Here is a 16446-nt window from a genome sequence, read left to right on the forward strand (position 1 = left end):
CTCGCGAGGCGCCTCTCCCTTCTGCCGGGGCTCCTGCGCATTTTACAGCTGCGTCCCAAGCAGCCAGGCGAGTGGCGTTTGTTTGGGTAAGGGGCGCGTATCGCGGCGAAGCATTGGTCCTGGAGAGAGGCGAGCCGGCTGCGCGCGGTTGCGTAGCCTGCGCAGGAGCGGACGCCGGAGCCTTCCAACTCAGCAGGAGCCCCTCCCTCTAGATTGACGCGAGGCTGGCACCGCCCACTCCTCTGTGATGGCAACAGTGCGGAGGCGGGCGACTCTCGCGCTCTTGCGGGTACAAAAGAGCAGGGGCAGCCGGAGAGCTCGGCAGCAGGATCGAGGAGAAGCATGGCGGCGGCGGCGGCGGCTTCGTCAGCGCACGATTGGTCCCGGCGCCCCAGCAGCAGCAGCAGCAGCAGCCCCAGCACCTATTTCCAACGCGCCAGTCCGTTCTGGATGGTGCTGATCGCAGCCGGCATGTCTTACTACGGCGTAAGCGAGGCCCCCCGGGCTTGGTGGGGACGGGAGCGCAGCGCTCTTGCGCGGGGACGGGACGCTGCTGCGTTGACCGCGTCAGCTTGCAGGAAGCGCAGGGACAGGACCTGTGCAGCAGCAGCAGCAGCAGTCGGCATTAAAGGGGGTTCCAGCACAAAGGTGTATCTGTGTCAGTAGCTTCCTCCCCAAAAGGCAACTATTGGGCATGGCCCAAACCAGAAAAGACGCATCAGCAATTAGACAACCCTCCATTACAGAGATGTTGTAGTGCGCGCTGCCGCTTTAAAGCACTTCATAACAGTTTTGACAACTGTAGCTGGAGTGTGGCAGAAGCTACACTACTGCTTAGAACTGTTTTTAATGGTTATGGCAACTGTTCAGGCCCAAGACACATTAAATATACAGTTTTCCTACGGTTTTAAAAGCGTTATATCCTGCTTGGTGTAGATCGGCCCCTGGGCCCCAACAGTTGTCAAAACTGCCACCTTCACCCTGTGGGGAAGAAGAAGGAGCTGTTGGTTTGCCCCTCCGTTGGGAGACGAGAGGATGGAGCAGGGCCTTCCCACCAGCCTAAACGGTCGCCTTAATTTCTTTTTATTTTCTCCCTCTTCCCTCCCCATCCACTTTTCCTTGTGTGTCACGTCTTTTTTTTTTTTTTTTTTTTGTAGAATGTAAAAATAATTCTAAACATATCTTCTTTGTGGAGAAATTGTAAGCCGCGCCGAGAGCCGTTTGGCTGAGGGGCAGGATAAAAATACTCCAAATAATAAATAAATAGATAAATAAATCGCTTTAAAGCGGTAGTGTAGGTGTCCAGGCAATTTTGAAGGCTGTTTTGCTTGCACTCCAAATTGCATGGGGATGGATACAGGAGGCGCTGCTCTTCATAAAGGCAGCCTCCAGTGCCCTATTTTATCTAACTGGTGGATCAGTTTTGGCGTAGATCTGTCTATGGACCTTCTGTTATGCTAAAACCTTTTGTTTCAGGTCTATTGGATGCCACAACTTCTCTTTAACAAAGGTTTGCCTAAGTTGGCTGATTGTTAGAGGCAGGGTGGATAAAAATCAATGGTTTTTTTAAAAATAAATTTTAAAAACCTGATTTTTAAAAATTTAAATTGCATTTTTTAATAAAATGCTTTTTGAGGAAAAATCTATCTAAAGATAGTTTTCTATTTAAGATACATTATAGTCCAAAGGTTATTCATCATGAAATAAGAATTAGTTTTTAATTATGTAGCATGAGGCTGTTTAATTTTTTTGGTAAATGAATTCCATTAATCCATTCACAATGTCATGCTTTTCCAGAGGTTTTCTGTAAGATTATTTTTCTCCTTCCATTAAAGTACAGCAGAAAAGTTGTTCAAATATGAATGATTAGCCTATTAAACTGGAGATAGTTCACCTCGCAATAATTTCATAATTATCTATCTATGATGTGTTTCTAATAGTATAACCAACTCAGTATTAACTAATCTGAAAAGTTGCTATTCTAAAAATGAAACCTTCATCTGGTTGTAAATATTAAGATTATACCTGCAAGAATGAGTCTTTGGTAACTTTGTGTAAAAGATAGTGATGAAGAGTGCACTTTTTTTGGGGGGGGGAAGTCACATGATTAAATCGAGTCTTTCTGAGCAGTGATTGAAATCATGATTTAAATCAATGATTTAAGTCATGATTTAAACCAAATTGATTTAAATCAAATCCACCCTGGTTGGAGGTGTCATACAGTTAATGTTTCTTTTGTTCATATGTTTTGGAAATGACCAATGGTTGCCTCCTTTTGGGAGGAAATCACCAGACAAATAAACTGTGTTGGAAAGCTCTTTTTTTTTTTTTATGTACATGTTATCTTAAATTATGTAGCTGCTTCTTGGAATGTAACACTGTCAGCGTAAATGGATTTTTCACACCCTCTTGACTGCTAAAAGACTGATACTACAACATTGGAAATATACAAGCTCAACACCTATAACACCAGTCAATTATGAATGGACTTGTGCTTGGATATTCAGGGCCTTGCTAGATGAGGCCCTAGCGCACCTTGAGACCTGGTTTCCCTGCTGTGCGTCCAGATGACGCACAGGGGAATCCGGGCCCAGGCCACACTGAGGCCTCCTCCAACGCGCCATAAGCAAAGTCGCTGTTGGCGCGCCTTTTTCGCAGCCCCGGCCTCAGGCCGGAGCTGCGAAACGTCTAGGAAGGTCCGCGGCTTTTTGTGGCTACTCGAGTAGCCACGAAAAGCCGCGGACCTGGCACAGCGCTCATATGAGTGCTGTGCCCATTGGCCCGGGGGGGGGAGAGAGGGGCAGGGGGAAGGATGGCAAGGGGGGAGGGTGGGTGAGAGAGCGCTGCGCGCCACCGCCCGAGCAATCAGGCGAGTGGCGCTTGCCTGGGCAAGGCCTGGCATGGGGCGGCATTGCCCGGGCAAGCGCCGCTCGCCTGCTTGCTTGGGCGGCGGCGCGCGGTGCTCTCTCACCCGCCCTCCCCCCTTGCCATCCCCCCTTGCCATCCTTCCCCCCCCCCCCCGTTTTAAAAAAAGGACTTACCAGTCCGCAGTCTTCGGGCCGCACGTGGCCCCTTTAAACTAAAAAAAAAAAAAATGGCAGACGCTGCAGGGATCTGACGTCCCTGCGCGTCCGGCGTCTGGAAGCTGCGGCGGCGCGCGATAACGTCAGCGCGCTGCCGCCCCGCCTCCCTGCCGGGATAAGCCGGCAGGTCTAGCAAAGCCCTCAGTCTGCTTTTCCTGAAGTTTATGTGCAATTTACTTTTTGCCCCCTTTTTTTCTTTTAGAACATTGTAATATTTGAAACTGTTTTGTTAAAATTGATTTTTTAAATAGCCAGTCTCTAGTGTAGAGGGTGATGGAAATCATGACAGAGGGGGTGGGCCATTGCACTCCCCTCACTCACTTATTCTACACTGTTCCCAAACACCTGAAAAAGGGCTATAGAATTAAAGAATTCTGAGCCCAGGAATATATTTTGACTACCAGAACTCAACTGAGCTCCCAGTCTTAATACACACTGGCTACCTCCAAACAAAGCTTGCTTCATTCAGCAGTACAATTTGAGTGGAGGAATGTCGTTTTGTTGCTGCTATTGCTAAAACAATTAAATAAGTCAACAAATGGTTAAACAATGTGGATCTACCAGCAGACCCTGATACATCTCACTACCTCTCTTCTAAAGTACACAGTGGCTGTACAATTTCTTCCTCCTCTACTCTTTAAACTTTTCATTACTTGCCTGCTCTTGCCAAAAAACAGCTGTAGTCTTTTTGGCTTGAAGATTGACTTCACTATTACTTTTTCATAGGTTCGGTTAATGTCAGCTGCTTCCTGAACAAATAACTCTTTGAACATAGTCAAATAAACCTATTTCTGAGGTTTTAGGTGGATCTTGAGCTGCATTTTTGAGGCACAGGAGCCTGTGTGGTCCAGTGAATTAAAGGATTCTGCTGACAGGGAGTTTTAATCGCCACAGACTCCAAAACTAATTTTGCCTATGGTGAACGTTCAGCCTTCGGAGTTCCCCGTTGGTTGCCAATTTCTGGGTTGTGCTGCATTCTGCATTTCTAGAACTCAGCTAAAAGTGGTATCACTCAGCAGAATGTGGGTAGACCAGGGGTGGGCAGAAAGTAGAATTCCAGATGTTTTGGACTTCAACTCCCAGCATTCTGGATCATTGGCCATGCCGGCAGGGGCTTCTGGGAGTTGAAATCCAAAACATCTGGAGATCTGCCATCTGCTCACCCCTACTGAGACTTCTTCTGCCTTGCTTCTTCTGCACTCCCCCCCCCCCCGCCCCGCTTCCTTTGTTGACACAGTGTTCCCACATAAGAAACCCAGGAAAGAATGGTTTTGTTTGCCTTTAAAATCATTTATTACAGATAGAACTTTGGGTGAGGGAGAGGTTATGAACTTTGAGCTTGAAAGATGATGGATTATCTTGAGTTGTCTTAATACAATGGATGCCTTTCTCTCACCCTCTCTCCTGTCTAGTGGGCAGTCATCTCACCTTCAACAATCCCTTATGACTACCTAGGACCATTAGCCACGTTAACAAAATATTTGGTGAAGAATCATAACATTGTCTTCCAATTAGGGTAAGCTGATTTCGGAACTGTGTGTGTGTGTGTGTGTGTATGGGCCTTTGGGGAGTTTAGGGTGCTTAAGGTCCGGCAGGCCTACCCAGTTGAATTTTAAGATGCTTTTTTAATGGTGTGCTGCTTTTAATGATGCACTGGTGTAAAACATTTGAATTAGTTTTATGTATTTTATGGTGTTTTTATTTGTGTTGTACCCTGCCTCGATCCAGAGGGAGAGGCGGGTAACAAATTATTATTATTATTATTATTATTATTATTATTATTATTATTATTATTATTATTATTATTTCAAATTAGGTGGCATGAATATTGGCTGCAGCCAGGCCCCCAGCAAACAATATTTGGTATATACTGGGGCAGACATAGTACTTGGTCAGCAGCAGGAGTGAGGCCATTGTAGGTAGAGAGATGCACTGAAGTTTCTTGTGGAAAGAAAAACATGATGAAGTTTGGAGCAGAGCCCTTCATCCCTTGATTTTTAGGAATGTGGTTGTGTGTGTTTTTTTTTTTAAATCCCCTCAAACCATTCCCCTTCCCCACATACACACCGACACCTACCTGATTCTGCACTAATTCACCCCTGCACATTTATGGAGGGAGCTTTTATCCTTTACTTTTATCCTACAGTCCAATGCTCTGACCACTATACCACACTTTCCTTCACATTACTTCTTTTTTTTTTAAGAAAAGCAACACAAAAACAGTCCTGGCAGGTTGCTAGTCTGAGTAGAGTAAGGGTGAGTGGGGACAGGCTGCTTAACCCTTTCCCCTCTGGTACTTTTCCAGTGCAGAATTCCTGCCTGAGCTGTTTTATGACCCACATTAAGCAACGTCTCCCCACATATTGCACATACTGATTTTGGTTTTAAAAAACCCGTTTGCATTGTGCATAGGTCCACATAGTGTTGACTTTCATCTTCATTTTTACCTTAAAGCAGGGTGGATAAAAATCAATGTGTTTTTTTATTTAAATCGGGTTTTTTTATTTAAATCGTTTTTTTTATTTAAATCGGGTTTTTTTAATTTAAATTAGATTTTTAAAATAAAATGCTTTTTGAGGAAAAATCTATCTAAAGATAGTTTTTTATTTAAGATACATTATAGTCCAAAGGTTATTCATCATGAAATAAGGATTAATATTTAATTATGTAGCGTGAGGCTGTTTAAAATTTTTGGTAAATGAATTCCACTAATCTATTCACAACGTCATGCTCTTCCGGAGGTTTCTGTAAGATTATTTTTCTCCTTCCAATAAAGTACGGCAGAAAAGTTGTCCAAATATGAATGATTAACCTCGCAATAATTTCATAATTATCTATCTATGCTGTGTTTCTAATAGTATAACCAAATCAGTATATATATTTTTTATATAACTGTAAAACTAATCTGAAAAGTTGCTATTCTAAAAATGAAACCTTCATTTGGTTGTAAATATTAAGATTATACCAGCAAGAATGAGTCTTTGGTAACTCTGAGTTGTGTAAAATATATTGAGGAAGAGTGCACTTCTTTTGGGGGTGGGGTGGAAGTCACATGATTAAGTCAAGTCTTTCTGAGTAGTGATTTAAATCGTGATTTAAATCAAATTGCTTTAAATCTAATCCACCCTGCCTTAAAGCATGCTCCGGTGGAAGGAGTGCTTTCGGGTTTCACCTATTGCTAAAACACCGGGAGGATTGACTGGGCAGTTCATTTGGTCCTGTCTGGGATGGTTGCAGCTGCTGTTGAGAATTACTATAAAAGGGATTGACAAAATGTTTCCTACTTAATAGATTAAGGAATGGGTTTTGAATCAGGTTTATGCCATGGGCAATTTACACAGCGGCCGTCCTCTCTTGCAACACCCAACTGAAATAAAGAGTCACCTCACAAGTGGTTATTCAACAGCTGGTAGCTGGGGAACATTGTTTTGGATGTTGCCCTCAGGCCCCAGCCAGATCTAACACCATCTAATTCACTCCAGTCCAAAACAGTGCTGTTTTCTGACTTGCAGGTATGTGATTGCCTGGATGGTTCACGTATGGGAAGCATTCTACGCTCTCAAGCTATGCAAGTAAGCCCTTTTTATTAATTTTTTGGTCTCTCTTCTATCTCCACTCCCTCCTAGATCACAAAAACAGCCCCCCAAAGTGGTGAGCCCTGCGTCTGGGCTGACACTCCATTTTCCTGTGTGCAGAAATGTTCTCTGGATGTGTTTGTATTTATTTGTGGGGGATACGTTCCCTCATGCAGTCCGCAGAGATACAGAACCAACACAAAGGGTGCGTTCAGACAACATATTAGTCAACCGTGTGTTAATAGTCAACTCCACGGTTGACTGTTTATGGGGTACTCTCCATACGACATGATTTTCATCAACCTTTGTGTGTGTTGGGGCCAGCATTGAGTTGACTGGCTATTTGACTGAGCCCTCGCCCTCTCTCCTCCCTCAGTCCTCCCGTTGGTTTCCCATCAGCCATTGCTTCCCAAAATCTATCCCGGCAGCCATTGTGATCCAGAAACGTCACCATTCCTCTGTGATTGCCTTGTTCTCGGCTGTGCGCGTTCCTGTCCCCTCCTCTCTCTGCCAGGATCTGTCACTTGCAATGGGAACAAGAGCCAGTGTGGTGTAGTGGCTAGAGTGTTGGACTGGGAGTCGGGAGATCCGGGTTCTAGTCCCCACTCGGCCATGGAAACCCACTGGGTGACTTTGGGCCAGTCACAGACTCTCAGCCCTACCCACCTCACAGGGTGGTTGTTGTGAGGATAAAGTGGAGAGGAGGAGGATTATGTACACCGCCTTGGGTTCCTTGCAGGAGAAAAGGCGGGCTATAAATGCTATAATAGTAATTTAAAAACAAACTTGCCATGATCCTTCCCCCTCATTTGTTTTCCTCTCTACTGTCGCCATCTCCCCATGCGGGCAGCTGCCAGGCAAGTCTGAGCATGGTCCTGTAAAGACACCGCTGAGACTTAGCCCTTTTCCTCAGCATCCGTGATTTCACTTCTCTGCCGGTTGAGGTGTGGGGGTATCACACTGCTGTTGCCTCCTCCGCCTCCTCCCCATGCCTGCAGCCCCCTTTCCAACTTTGGGCACAATCGTGCCCACTGGGAATGCCGCTAGAAGCCCTTGTTCCCGCGGTGCTTCTCGTGGCTCCTTTCCCTTGTCCCTCTTCCCCAAGCTGCACTCAGTGCCCATCCCTTTGGCACCCGCGGGGGATCCCACACCGCTTCTCTCCCCACTCCCACATTGGCCCCACTCTAATCCTACCACCGCCAACCAACTGGCAGACCAGAAAAAATTCAAATGCTTTTAATGCAGCCTAAAAACGCTTCTAGGCAAAAAGGACAGGACAAGTATGAAGAAGTGAGGGATGTTCTTACAGGTGAGGAACACAGGCCACCTTGGCAGTTTGCATTAGCTGAGGCACAAGTCTTCGGGGTTCTCTGAAAATGCAATAATGGGTTTCATTTACTTGCGGGAGACATGTGGGTAGTGGGCCCAGATCCACTTGGCTCTCTTTGCACGCACCACCGTCGCCTCTGAGCAAGACGCCTGTTCCTGGGTTGGATTTTGGTGGTGCAGAAATGGGGGCCAACCGCTCCATCGACAGGAATGGCGTCGCTCTCTGCATGAGGTCGTGATGGGTCAGGATGGTCCTCAAGCAATACACCAGGGGATTTTGCAGATTGTCTGGTTTGATGTGGGGGAGCTTGTAGACCATCAGGAAGGGATTTTACAATTGCCCACTCAGCATGCACATTCTCCACTTGAGGACTTGCACATTCACTGCTCAATATATGTAATGCATCATCCAATATGACAGTGTGGAGGTAATACAAACTGACCGGGCAGTAGCTTGGATCCTAAGGTACGTTAACTTAAGGAAGCTCATGGAAGGAAAATTTCCCATCTTCCCCTGCTCAAGCCTCTCTGGAGGATCATTGGACCCTCCTGAAGAATGTAGGACTGGGGGTGGGACGAATCAACCCAAACTGGGTGGACATCTGCCTGATTTTGGAAAATTCCTTCCTCCCCCAGTAATTCCCATCCCATCCTGTCTGTACATGCCCAGACTCTGTACATGAGTACAGGGGACTAAGTTTAATGTAGGTCAGAGAGCTTTAGGTCCCTGGTATATAAACTTGGGTCCAAAAACCTTGTTTGAAGGCTACCTGTAAATGGTGTGTGGGTTGCCAATATCTTTTTTCCATCCCATCTGCAACCCTTCATGCAGCATTGCCTGCCATTCTGGAAAGTCCTCTAGGCCACCCCTACCCATGAGCAATCAGGAATATGGATGCTCGCCTTATTTGACATTCCACCTTTCTGCAAGGAGCTTTGGGCAGCACCCCCCCCCCTTTTCTAGAGTTCTGTTTTATGTTACATAAATGTCAAGGTCATTTGTCTCTTTCTTCATTGCAGAACCAAAGGCATCACAGACTTTTCAACTCAGCTTTGGTGGTTTGTTCAAACATTTCTCTTTGGAGTAGCTTCACTTCACTATCTGTTGCAATACGAACCACAGAGGAAACATGAATGAAGGGCTCAACGGGAATGCAGACACAACTTTTTGCTATTGTGCTCAGTCTAAGGCTGGCTCTGCCCCTAAATAATTAGGCGTTTGAATTACGGAACATTCATTCATTCATTCATTCTTACAAAGAAGTCATTGCCTTCTAGATGTCTGCTTTGATTTTGTAACTATGGATGAAGCAAGGAAACTGACTTCTGAAATCATTCTTACAATTGTTAGAGGGGAGTAGCACTTTTATAATTAGGTCAGGGAAGTTCTAAATAGTTCTCCCAGTTCTAAATAGTTGAGACCAAATGGCACCACCCACAGATAGGTGTGAAGGCCCTGTTTATGGAGGCAGACTAAAGAGTACAGAAGCCCATTCCTGGAACTTTAAATGAGCCTGATCATAGAATTTGTAGCCTGTCAGCAGCCATAGGCTTCCCTCCACAGGTCTAGCATAACCCTATTCATAAGCTGAGCTGTGTACATTGAAAGTGTACAGTGAGATCATTCCTGGGCATCCGCCCTGGGCTCAACGTGCCCAGCCTGCTGGTCACCCTGTTTGGTTTGCACTGATACATTGGATGTAATGTGTAAATGAAGTGTTGGTGTGTCTGGAGTCCAGCATGGATGGGCCCTATTCATCTATGAGTCCTCCCAACAACTTCTTTTTCGGGTGAAGGGTCACTGATTAATCAGATCTATGCATATGCATGTTATGTACAGGGTTTCTACCTGTGTACATGTTATGTCCAGGGCGCAGCTGTGCCTGGAAGACAAGGTGGGCGGAGGTAAGTCCAGCCTAGACCACGTGCTATCCCACTGCCTCACTGCACCTTCATTTTGTGTCATTTGTCTGACATGGGAATAGGGCTGATTTTCATTTTTCTCATTTGCCATTCCACCACCACCACCACCAATATTTAGCTGCAATTGTCCACAGTGTTTTAATTCTGTCCTTGTTGGGTTTCCAGTATCAGCAGGTAGCCTGGTTGGCTTTTCTCTCAGTTCTCTCCCCACACGCCTTTCCATGTTTATTCAGAAGTACGTTCCATTAACTTTAACACACACACACACACACACACACACACACACACACCCCTGCCACCTAGGCTTATAACAGCTTTGGGTCTTCCACCAGCTTCTGTTCTTATTGGTGCTGTTTTAACAACCCAAGCCTGCATATACTGCAAAACACTTCGGTTTACGGCGAAGTTATAATCTTGCACTAAGTCAAAGGCCTTTTCTACACCTAAGGATTATCTGGGGGAAATGGAGGGATCGTCCCTGCCTGCTCCCGGGATCCCCTGTGTGTCATTTGGATGCACAGGGATGATCCCAGGACGATCCTGGGGAAAAAGGCCTTAGTCAAATCAGGAGTGTTTCTTGCAGTATAAAGGCAAACAGAATTCTCCATTCTGGGGCAGCATAAAATTGTCATAAGAGTAAGGGACCAAAGAGGAGATGGGACCAGTGATTCTGTACCTGTGCAGTCCAGGATGGGTTCTCAAGCTCCAGGTAACGGAATGTACAAATACACTCTTCCCTAATGCACTATAATGCTTGTCTTTTGGTTGGCCTGTTACTCTTTCGTTGCATTCTATTGACACAATATATGCAAGGTTTCCAAAATTCTTACCTGTGTCTTGTCTTTATAAAACACTGCTCCTCAGGGTTTTATAAGAACTATCTTGTCAACTTCTGAACAGAATGCCTGCTGCCTGGCGCTTACTGCATTCCTCCTCAAGGCGTTCTCTGTTCTCAAGTGTGTCTTGGACGTTTAAAGATAATTTTTGCTGTTCTCTCTACTGTTTATCTGTAACAAAATAATTTTGGTGTCCTTACCTTGGGAACGAGGACAAGTAAATGAATGAGATAAGGTACAATCAACTCTCTCCTTGTTGATTGAACAAGCTACCAGGATAGATGGCTGTCTGACAGCGTGCAGACAGGCTCAGCAAGGAACTACGCCTCGGAGTTCCTGCAACAACTTCAGTCACTTCAGCAGTTCCCTCGTCTAGCCCTTCAGAGGAACCCATGCAGCTAGGAGGCGCCCGCCCACGCCTCTCGGTTGCAGAAAAGGAGCGCAGGAGAGCAGCTGGCCTTTGCCTTTATTGTGGATAAGGTGGGCATTTTGCTCGCAGCTGCCCAGTCAAGAGGCAGGGGACCCCCTTGCTGGGAAGCGGGCCCTCCCAGCCTTAGAGGGAGAACTGCCAAGCTGAAAACTTGGCCTTGTAGAGGGTGTGCAACCCTATCTGGTACCTGCCAATCACTTCCATCTAGGTCAATCAGCTTTTCTACCCACTGGAGCAGATTATAAAGAAGTCAATCTGTAAACACCTTGAAATCAATGCAGTGATTACTAGAAGCCAACATGGATTTGTCAGGAACAAATCCTGTCAGACTAATTTGATCTCATTCTTTGATTGGGTAACCTCCCTTGTGGACTGTGGGAATGCTGTGGATGTCATATATCTTGACTTCAGCAAAGCTTTTGACGAAGTACCACATGACATTCTGATTAACAAACTAGCTAAAAGTGGGCTAGATGGAACAACTATTAGGTGGATTCACAGTTGGCTACAGAATCGGACTCAAAGAGTACTTATCAATGGAACCTTCTCAAACTGGGGAGAGGCAACGAATGGGGTACCGCAGGGCTCAGTCCTGGGCCCAGTGCTCTTCAACATTTTTATTAATGGTTTGGATGAGAGGTGCAGGGAACACTTATCAAATTTGCAGATGACACAGAATTGGGTGGGATAGCTAATACCCTGGAAGACAGAAACAAACTTCAAAGTGATCTTGATAGGCTGGAGAGCTGGGCTGAAAACAACAGAATGAAATTTAATAGGGATAAATGCCAAGTTCTACATCTACGAAATAGAAACCAGATGTACAGTTACAAGATGGGGGATACTTGGCTCAGCAGTACTACAAACGAGAAGGATCTTGGAATTGTTGTAGATCACAAGCTGAATATGAGCCAACAGTGCGATATGGCTGCAAGAAAGGCAAATGCTATTTTGGGCTGCATTAATAGAAGTATAGCTTCCAAATCACGTGAGGTACTGGTTCCTCTCTATTCGGCCCTGGTTAGGCCTCATCTAGAGTATTGCGTCCAGTTCTGGGCTCCACAATTCAAGGACGTAGACAAGCTGGAGCGTGTTCAGAAGAGGCAACCAGGATGATCAGGGGTCTGGAAACAAAGCCCTATGAAGAGAGACTGAAAGAACTGGGCATGTTTAGCCTGGAGAAGAGAAGATTGAGGGGAGACATGATAGCACTCTTCAAATACTTAAAAGGTTGGGGGGGCCAGGATCTCTTCTCGATCCTCCCAGAGTGCAGGACACGGAATAACAGGCTGAAGTTAAAGGAAGCCAGATTCCAGCTGGACATCAGGATAAACTTCCTGACTGTTAGAGCAGTACGACAATGGAACCAGTTACCTAGGGAGGTTGTGGGCTCTCCCACATTGGAGACCTTCAAGAGGCAGCTGGGGAACCATCTGTCAGGTATGCTTTAGGTTGGATTCCTGCATTGAGCGGGGGGCTGGACTCGATGGCCTTGTAGGCCCCTTCCAACTCTGCTATTCTATGATTCTAGGTGCTTCATCTTTTCTCAGCCTCCCTGGGAGATTTTCACTGCCTACTTGACACTTGAACTCCAAACTCTGGATGACTTTCTCCAGAGCCACCATTCTTCTTTCAACCACTATGTTTAACCCGAGGTTTCTACCATTCAGCACTGCTGAAAGACCAACTCCAGGGCACTTTCCTCCACCAACTCCCTTCTGGAAGCGGACATCCCATCAGGTCCCTGGTCACAGTTCCCTATGCCTTTGTCCTTTCCTGCTTTTGTATTATAAAGATGTTGTTGTTGTTGTTGTTAAAAAACCTTTGAGAATGACAGCAGACGTTAGACTATCTATCGCAGTCCTAATACATTCAAGGTCATCAACTTGGAGACAGAATTTATCTTCGTATAAAAAGAGAAGCTGGGGGCAAAGAGCCTTAGGTGGATGAGAAGATTGTTGTTTTAGGATGATTTGGCCATTAATGACAACTACAGCTTAATTTTTTTATCTTTTAAACACTCCCTTCCCCCATAGGGAGAGATACAGGAGAGATACAGACTTCTTACTCACTTACTCATCTATAGAAGTGGCTTCCCAAAAAATAGAAAGTGGCTTCCAATGGATTACTTATTATTCAAGGTCATTGCATGAGGCAAGCTTTGTCTGTTGCCATTGTGCGACGTGATGTCTGGCAAAGGATGTGGAAAGAAGACCACTTCCTGGAGTTGCTTCTGGAATACACTTTTATTGTGCAATCTCATGGTCTCATTCATGGGATTTTATGGCAGGGGGGGCATCCTAGATGTTAACTGCAAGCACCCCCTAAAACTATGTGCTTGTTAATATAATTCTCTAATTCTGTCTTTTTCTGTATTTTATATCATTGAAAATTTGTATATTTGCGCCTTTACACAAATCAAAGGTGTGGTCCCATTTTGAGTACTGTGAACAGTTCCATTTAGAAAAGCATATAAGAATACCAGAAAAGGGCAATTAAGGGTGCAATCCTGTGCATGTTTAGACAGAAAAAAAGTCCCACAGCATGGCTGGCTGGGAAATGCTAGGAGTTTTCTGTCTAATCATGCATAGGATTGCTCCTTAACTGTACAATCTCATACATGCCTGTTCATCTACAATCCCCACTGGGTTCAATCGGGCTTACTCCCCAGTAAATATGTGGTTGGAGCCCCTTCCACATGAGAAATGGTACAAAGTGCTTGGGTCTAATAAAAAAATGAGTAAGGAGGAGACATGGAGGGGGAGATCATAGCATTATGAAGAGAGTGAAGAGAAGGCAGCTTTGATGCCTTTCAGTGTGTATGGATGATAACAGTCTTCCCAGCCTTTGCTATCACAGGCAATATGCATCTGAATGCTGGGTGGGGCGCAGACCAGTCCCAGCGCTCAGCCCCCACCTTCCATCACTGCTGTTGAACTGACAGAGGCAGGCTGTGGCTGGATGCTTCTCAAGATCAAAGATGGGGAGAGGAAAAGACCTGGGTTTGATCTAGCAAATCACCCTAGATTTTTTTGTACTGGTTTTCTTTTGTGGGCTTTGCACGGACAGCATCTGAATCCAAAATGCCCTTGAAAGTATCATTGCTCTGGAATGCAAGTAATGGAGAACAGAGGAGGAGTAGGGTTGTCTAGTTGCTGCAATAGACAGGTACATGCACGTATTGGGTGAGATCCTTTATTTTAAATTATTGTCTCAGCCACCACAGGGCTACACAGCATCTGCCCCCATTTTCTTGTAGTGTTTAGCTGTATTTGAGCTGTAAGTCTCATCCTGGAAATCTGCTTTCTGTGTCAGGGCTCAGTGCTAGAACATGAAAATGAATACTACAGATGGAGCTGCCTCTGACCATGTTCAGAGTGCATTTCCTTTACTGATGACCTCCACACACATCTAGAACCTAGAGGAAAAGCTGGTCAGTCAGAAGGTGTCGATTCTGTGACTGCTTCAGCCCCAGCACCTTCTGTTCAGAAAATCTGCCCCCAAGGACTCCTTTTCTGTATCCACAGAGGAAAATGGATGCCCTTTTCCCCCAAATGCTCCCATGCAAACGCATGAAAAGCTGAACTGGCACAGGAGTTCTCCTTGGAGCAATGGGCTCTGGGAATAAAAGATGGTCCCATTCAATAAGGCAGGCTTATAGGAGCGGCTTTGATTTTTATAGAACCCCAAGATCCATCACCCTGGAATTTCTTTGGAGAACCAGGAGTGAATGGCGCTCACAGTCCTTCCACTCCTGCAGAGCACAAGCTTCCCTCATTTCAGAAGTGCCATTTAAGGGGGAAGAGTCACTTTGTTGCTGCTGTTGGCCAATCTACTGCACAATACCCAGAGATCTACCCATTACCTCCTGCCCACCTTAGCAGTACGGCAGGCTACTGCTGCCCTCCCCGGTGGTCCATGACCTGTACACGTTGCCCCTTTCCACAAACCCTGTTCCCTGCTTCCAACTCTTCAGCCAGGCAACATCCATATGCAGGGCCGGTGCCAGACTATTTTGCGCCCTAGGCAAGGTGAGCTACTTACACACACACACACCCCAAAATTGCCAACTTTGATTTTTAAGAACATATGTTTCCTGGAAAAAATAAGAAGCACAAAACTTTAAACTGCTAAATTTATTTTACTGTGCATCACTCACTCCAAACAAACACACGCATGAACACATGCATTCACTCAAAGACACATGCATTCACCCCATTCACCCATACATTCTCTCTCTCTCTTTCTCCCCGGTGCATTCCGGAAGTCTGAATGTGGAGCTGCCCCACCCCCACCCCAGTGTCCCTGGCTTCGCCATCTCACCCGCCCAGGCCCAGCTGAATCCTCGGGCCAGGCCGGCTCACAGCCAACACGCATGAGTGCTGTGCTGCACCCGGCACCCCTCTTAGCTTGGTGCTCTAGGCGGCCGCCTGAGTGGCCTCTATGGTAGCACCGGCACTGTCCATATGGAACTCAGAAAGTGGTTCCAGAAGGCGGCTGTTAGTGTGTCTGATGGGATAGGCCTGTGCCAGGCCTGCTTCCTTTCCTGATTCCTCACATTTAGTGCTGCTGTCATGGAGGTGCAGAGATGGGAAATGCCTCCCTTGTTGAATTTCGGCTGATTTGGCAGCCAGAGATTAAAAGAACAGAGAGGCGTACAAGCACTGTTGGAGCTAGTTCATTTTAGACCCTGGATATGATGATCTTACCCACAGCTATCTAAGTGTGTGTGTGTGTGTGTGTGTGTGTGTGTGTGTGTGTGTGTGTGAGAGAGAGAGAGAGAGAGAGAGAGAGAGAGAGAGAGAGAGTGAGAGTGTTACTTCATTTGTGAAGCACCCCTGCCCCCATCATTCCATGATTTACAGCTGCTCCTTCATTCCTGATATTTTACAGCAAACACACAAAAGGCACCATTTGCCAACACTGAAAAAGAAAGACGAAGTCATACACAGAGCATTGCGTTTGAAACTAATTTCAATCATAGAAACATAATGGCAACAGGAATATAATGGATTTTGGAAATAAGCAGCATTTTATTGTAGAAAAGGAGACTATAGTTTTAAAGGGGGGGACGTTGAACATCTCTTGCCTGGCAGCCCATTCCCCTGAGATATCAACATATTTATTTAAAAACAGGATGAAAGAATGGGGGCTGCAGTGAGCGGCATCCACCCACCTCAGTGGGCCTCCAGGCACAGGCGCTGCCCCCATCATTTGGGAGGAGCAAAATCCAGCATTAGCTGCATTAGCGCCTGCAAGCGGGGCTGGTG

The 16446-nt window shown here is 45.9% G+C and overlaps 1 protein-coding gene across 1 annotated transcript; it reads left to right on the forward strand.

The window, feature by feature from the left end:
* Window positions 1-312: 312 nt before the first annotated feature.
* Window positions 313-10184, forward strand: TMEM254 (transmembrane protein 254). Its single transcript, XM_063131676.1, has 4 exons — window positions 313-486; window positions 4496-4599; window positions 6596-6655; window positions 9008-10184. The coding sequence occupies exons 1-4, from the start codon at window positions 343-345 to the stop codon at window positions 9123-9125; spliced, it is 426 nt and encodes a 141-aa protein (XP_062987746.1). The 5' UTR covers window positions 313-342; the 3' UTR covers window positions 9126-10184.
* Window positions 10185-16446: the final 6262 nt, after the last annotated feature.

Source organism: Elgaria multicarinata, chromosome 8, assembly GCF_023053635.1.
Source record: "Elgaria multicarinata webbii isolate HBS135686 ecotype San Diego chromosome 8, rElgMul1.1.pri, whole genome shotgun sequence".
Taxonomy (NCBI): domain Eukaryota; kingdom Metazoa; phylum Chordata; class Lepidosauria; order Squamata; family Anguidae; genus Elgaria; species Elgaria multicarinata.

What these genes read in the sequence shown, in the direction of transcription:
- TMEM254 (XM_063131676.1), top strand. Translation starts at nt 343, where the DNA reads ATGGCGGCGGCGGCGGCGGCTTCGTCAGCGCACGATTGGTCCCGGCGC. An exon ending in CCGGCATGTCTTACTACGGC is followed by an intron (nt 487 to 4,495) that starts GTAAGCGAGGCC and finishes TCTCCTGTCTAG; the next exon opens with TGGGCAGTCATCTCACCTTC. An exon ending in TACGCTCTCAAGCTATGCAA is followed by an intron (nt 6,656 to 9,007) that starts GTAAGCCCTTTT and finishes TCTTCATTGCAG; the next exon opens with AACCAAAGGCATCACAGACT.